The sequence below is a fragment of the Cricetulus griseus genome, chromosome 4, assembly GCF_003668045.3.
Source record: "Cricetulus griseus strain 17A/GY chromosome 4, alternate assembly CriGri-PICRH-1.0, whole genome shotgun sequence".
Lineage (NCBI taxonomy): Eukaryota > Metazoa > Chordata > Mammalia > Rodentia > Cricetidae > Cricetulus > Cricetulus griseus.
In genome coordinates, this window is record NC_048597.1 from 217,699,112 (window position 1) to 217,705,111 (window position 6,000).

The 6,000-nt window shown below is 45.3% G+C and overlaps 1 protein-coding gene across 2 annotated transcripts in view; it reads left to right on the forward strand.

Moving 5' to 3' along the window:
* Smarcc1 (SWI/SNF related, matrix associated, actin dependent regulator of chromatin subfamily c member 1) overlaps positions 1-5,066 on the forward strand; it is a 109,432-nt gene extending 104,366 nt beyond the window's left edge. Inside the window, exons 27-28 of one of the 2 annotated variants that reach the window (XM_027414665.2) lie at positions 169-345; positions 2,725-2,864. In XM_027414665.2, coding sequence (XP_027270466.1) covers positions 169-345; positions 2,725-2,819 — 272 coding nt within the window. In that variant the 3' untranslated portion in view covers positions 2,820-2,864. Of the gene's footprint in view, positions 1-168; positions 346-2,724 lie in introns of both variants that reach the window. The other variant, XM_027414664.2, reaches the window with a different exon arrangement.
* The last annotated feature ends 934 nt before the right edge of the window (positions 5,067-6,000 follow it).

Sequence of the window (6,000 nt, forward strand, 5' to 3'; positions counted from 1 at the left end):
TCAGAGATCTGCCTGCCTCTCCCTCCCTAATGCTGGGCTTAAAGTCATGCACCACTACTGACCATGACTAAATAAATCTTCATCTATATAATCATGGACATTAAGTTGGTTATTTTTTTTTCCTCTGAATGCATGTATACTTACAATACTTTAAATCTCCCTCCACAGGTCAGATACCGGGCCCTGGCTCCATGATGCCTGGGCAGCCCATGCCAGGCCGCATGATTCCCACTGTGGCAGCCAGCATTCATCCTACTGGGAGTGGCCCTGCCCCTCCTGGTATGCCTCCAATGCCTGGAAACATCTTAGGACCCAGGGTACCCCTCACAGCACCAAATGGCATGTGTAAGTAGCACAGTGGGAAGATATTCCTTCAGCATCCTGCTTAGGGTGGGGCTGCTGATCAGGAAGAAAGGCTTTCTTCTCTTCTTGTGATGTAGCAAGCACAGACAGTCCAGCCTTCGACAGTGAGCTGTGGATTAGATTAAACCTGACTGGTTTGAATCTCCACTGACATGCATAGCTCCTGGCTGTTATTTCCTCTACAAAAGCTTTTATGCTGCAAGGTTAAAAGTGGTGAATTGGCTCAGAGGGCAGAGGCAGGGGGATCTCTGAGTTTGTGGCCAGCCTGGTCTATAGAGCGAGTTCCAGGACTGTTAGAGAAACCCTGTCTGGGGGGGAGGGGGACCCCTTGTCCTGCCTGAACTTTAAGTAGGAAACAAGAAGGAAGGAAACTTGATAGGAGTATTCATCCCTCTACTTCTTGACTGTAGATGAAATACAACCAGTTGACTTAGCAACCATGACTTCCTGCTGTAATGGACTGTGTTCTAGAACAACAAACCAAATTAGACATCTCCTTTTAAAAAGTTTAAGTAGGGTTTAGTAAAAATTATGAGAGATGTCTGGTGAGATGTTGAGTGGGTATAGGCACTTGGAGACAAACCTGATAGCATGAGTTTGATTCCTGGGAACCTGCATGTTGGTTAAGAGAACTTACTTCCACAGTTACACATGCTATGGCACAACTATGTATGCATGCGTGATACATACAGAAAATAAAAGTTCTACAGGGACCTACAAAATATTTTGGATGCTCTGTAACATTGCAGGGGGCTTCCTCGAAGGGAAGCTGTCTTCACACAGACACATGTACACCTTCCCTGTAAATCCCAGAGGCTAAGATAAAGTAGATACACAAAAGGAAGTCTTGGCTTCACTGAGTTTATAAAACCTGCCCCCTGTGAAGAATTGTTTCCCTTGAGCTTACGTTCAGATGTCATAGTAGAATTTGCTAAGAAAGTGCTTGTCCTGCCGGGCCGTGGTGGCGCACGCCTTTAATCCCAGCACTCAGGAGGCAGAGGCAGGCGGATCTCTGTGAGTTCGAGACCAGCCTGGTCTACAAGAGCTAGTTCCAGGACAGCCTCCAAAGCCACAGAGAAACCCTGTCTCGAAAAACCAAAAAAAAAAAAAAAGAAAGTGCTTGTCCAGCCATGTCCCAGGTAAGAAAGAACTGGCTTTCCAAGAGAGCTGGCCCAGTCAACCATCTCTGGTGGACAGATAATATCCCTGGAACTATCAATGGTCTATATGTTTTTTGACATTAGGGACCTTGGAGGAGCATGGAGTGTTTTACCTTATGGATAAACAGGTCTCTTGGGAATCAAAGCCTCTGGCTTGGTTCTTGGGCCCTGGACAGGCCTCACTGCATGAGTAGCTTCCTGTCCTCAGGGCTTAGTCTCCTCAAAGATCACAAAGGAGGAGACTATTAGATTCAAAGTGTTTGGAAAGCTGTAGAGGTTTGCTAGAAGCCTCTCAGGAGTGCGAATGGGTGAATGCCTGGTTATTGTAGCTATACTTTAATTATTTGTTTGATATGTTTTCATTTCTAGCAAGATCTAGAGGTTTTAAAGCCTTGGATTAAATGATCTCCAGGGTTTCTTTGTACGCTAAAGCTGCTAGAGTTGAAATAGAAAAGAACCCCAGACATTCATGCTAATTGTTCCCTTCAGGACCTGACCTAGTTTGGGCCAGAAATCCAAGGATGGCAGTTGAGGAGCTGTAAGGGCCTCCCAGGACTATCCAGCTCATCAGCAGGTGCCTGAGTGAACTTCTGTGGCCCTGGTGGAAACAGTTAATCAGCAAGAAGTTATTGATAATCTCTCCCGTGCCTGGCTAGGCCAGACACCCTGGAATAAAGAAAGATAAAGATATAGAGTTTGCCCATGAAGGCTCTGATTATTTAATTGAAGAAACACAATTAGTAGAGAGAAAAATTAGAATACAATAAAATGGAAAAACAATTCAGTTGGGGGAGATCTGGAGTGATTCTTGGAATGAGTGGTCCTTTGAGAAGGGTGAATGAATTCCGACATTTCCCTCTACTACTTGTTAGCACCATGAGTACCAGCTGGTTGGCTGCTGTGTACTTGACCTCTGAGCCCACATTGTTTGCCTGCTACAAAGAAAGTTACTTCCTAAGCTAGGCATGGTGGTACTTGTCTTTAATCCTAGCACTATAGCTGAGGCAGTCAAATATCTGAAATTGTGGCCAATCTGGTCTATATAGCAAGTTCCAGACCAGCCAAGGCTACATAGTAAAATCTTATACCCTCAACCCCACCCCCAAAAAAACCCACCTATCTGTCACTTTCCATTGAGTGGATGCTTTCTCAGGCCTTCCATATTCCCAACAGTGACGAGTTACCTTAAATGTGTTTGCAGATCCTCCTCCACCACAGCAGCAGCCGCAGCCTCCACCTGCAGACGGGGTCCCTCCTCCTCCTGCTCCAGGCCCTCCAGCCTCGGCCACTCCTTAACCTGGAAGATACAGGGAGCCTCCACACCCACCACAAGCTGAAATGGGGATGGCAAGACTTGTGTCTCAGCTTCCTTGGTTTTCTTTTGGGATTTTTTTTTCTTTTTCCTCACAGCCCCAAGCATGAGTCCCATGTCTCTCCACTCCCCAGTACTTTTTGTATCAAGTCCTTAGCTGGTACTCAGTGAGAAGCCTGTGGTGACTAGTGTGCCCTGATCATTTGAAAAGTAAGCCGTGTGCCAGGTGTTGGCAGTTGGTCTGCAGGTCCTGTTGACATTAGTATTGTATGTCTCTCTGTGTTTTCTCTTATGCTTCAGTGGATAATTCTCAATAATTACTATCCTTTCTTCTCCTATTGTTTTTAAGGAGAGCATCCTCAGTTAATAGAAACCAAAAAAAAAAAAAACAAACAAACAAACAAAACTGGTGATGGGCAGGAGACAGTCACAGAGGGCGGGGACACCTTAAGGCATCATAAGTGACCTTATTTCTACTTTTCTGAGCTAAGTGTGGTGCTACAGGTGAGGCCCCTGAGGTTTTACCTCACTAAAATGCACCCAACTGAGAAGAGCTGGGGAAGAAACAGGTATCCTGTTGCTTTTATTCCCCAGTGAGAACTGTGAAGGACTCCACTCTGTCTGGAGGAACACACCACTCTACCTGTATGTGGTACCAGAGAGCACAAACATTAGAAGATCCCATTCCTTCCTTTCCCCACAATTCTGGGTGTCGTGCAGATTTGCAGCGTTGGAACTGGGGTGGTTTTCCTAGGGGCTGTGTGAGTTTTAAAGGTTGGAATTTGGGGAGCCATTCCCTAGGTTTTCCCAGACTAGCCAGGAAAGTTAGAGTCTAGGGCCCCACCCACATACCTTAGAGTCCCCACCCCCACCCCACACACATCTCCCCACACCACCTCACATCTAGCTGAACTTTATGACTTTTTAAAAACTTCCTCCTATAAGAAAAGAAAGGGGGGAAACCTATTAAAATAGGTAAGTGCTAAATGTTTTATCTCATGAAACTCGGTTAGGTGGCTGGGGGTATTAGTCCCTAAACTACCTCTTGCTGTAGCCAGGGTAAATGGGATTCTTGAAGCGGTACTGAGGTTCAGAGTGGGGGTAGAGAAATGGGGCACACTCAGCAGCCTCCTGTTCCCTCTGTCCCCTCTGTCACAGGGTTGTAGACAATATTCTGAGGGCACAAGACCTCTCTTGGCTCCAAAGCATTATGTTTTAAGGTTTGGGATGCTCACACTGGGAGGGTGAGGTACCATTCCAGAGGAAGAGCCACAATAAAGCCTTAATTTGAGCCTGTATCTGCCCTACCTGAGTGATTTGATAGTTACTGGTTTGTCAGCCTACCCTCCCTCCCTTCTGTCCTTCCATGAATAGCAAGAGGGTGTTTTTTGTCTAGACCTTCACTTTAGTGGCAGTTTCATTATTGAGAATGCAAGGTGGAATGTCTTATCTATATCTTTTTCTATGTGTGTTTTAAAGCTTTACATACGAGAGGGTGTAGGGGTGTTGTGTCTACAACACCTTAGAACCCTTAGTGTCAGAACGCAAAAATCCACAGTTGAGATTTGCCCTTAAGACCCTCGGGTTTGCCTCTACCGGGTGGCCTTGGTCACCGTCTGAGTCCTGGGTACTGGAGCTAAGGAAACCATACTCCTTTCTTGTGTGTGCTCTAGACTCTTGGAGTAGAGTGGAAGTGAGCTTGTTCCTTGGGAGGTTACATACTCATTTGCCTCCAGGAATACCCCAGTGCCTTTTGACAATGGCCAGGGTTTCCCCTGTTTCCCTCCTTTCTCTCTCCCAAAGGAAACTCACTCCCATGCTTGCCTTTCCCCTGGAGTCCTAGAAGGAAAATGGGACTCTGGTTCACACTGTGGTCCTTTAAAACCTCAGGTCTGTAATGTGATCACTTTCCAGTTTGAAAGATGCAAGTGGAGTTATTTTTGCAGCGCTTGAAACCTTCAGAACCTGAGTTCAACGCAGCTCTTTCCATGTCTTTCAGTTGGGTTTCATTCCTGTAATAACACCCATCCAATTTTGTGAGGGGCGGGCTTTGTGGCTTTTGTACAAATGTGTTTCTAAGTGTAGGGTGTTTTTTGGTTTGGTTTTTGTTTTGTTGTTTTCTTGTTTCTAAATGAGGGAAGGGAATTTTGAGAGTTTGGGAGAAAATGAATGAAAGTGGCATAATTTCCCTCTTTTTCATTGAATAAATGATATACCATTTATGAATTCCAGTTCCATTTTCTGCATTCATCCATTCATTTCATACTGTGTCCTGTGAAGAACGTACATACTCAGTCTCACAAGGTTCTGGTTAGCGGTCAGCATTCCACATCTCAGGGTCTACTGGGTTGATAACTTTCGATGGTGCTTCAGGATTGAACATGAAGTTGAATGTGTTCCCACACTTGGATGCCTTCCCCTTCAGTCAAACGCAGGGTCATCTAACATCCTGATGTCTTGCTTCCTGAGACAGAGTGTTGGGTGCAGGTTAAATCACTCCTGGTTGGAAGCAGGCTTTCTAGCGGAAGCTTCCAAGAACATGACCTATTACAGGGACAATTCTGAGCACCTCAGCTGCAAACCCTATGCCAGAAAGGAAAGAAATGCTGGTTTTCAAGATGCTTATGAGTCCAGAAAAACAATAGTTGCGTGTTTGTGTGCAGTGAACTCCGGCTGCTCAGGAAAGGCGCCTTCAGCAGAGAGCTGAAGCTGGCCGAGTCTCTAAGGGGTTGGGGAAGTTAATCTTGATCCAAGCTAACCAAAGACTGGTTTGTTAACTTGAGCGTGAACTCTTGTTCTTTTTGGTAAGTATAAAATCTTTCTTTAAGGCATAGCAGACCGTGTGCTGTCCACCTGTCTTCCATGTGTTCCTCAAACTAATAATTTCTCTAAATTCATTAAAATTAGTAGTTTTCAAACCTGATTGTGTATCAGCCTGTGAAGGTGCTTGCCACCAAACCTGATGGCATGAGTTCAGTCCCTGGACCACCCACATACTGGATGAGAATCAACTCCCAGAAGTCCTCTGACATATACATAAATAAATGTGATTTTATTTTTGAGATAAGAGTCTCACTATGTAGCCTTTGCTAGCCTGGAACTTACTATGCAAACTAGGCTGGTCTTGCACTAATGAAGATCCACATGCCACTCAAGTACCGTTAT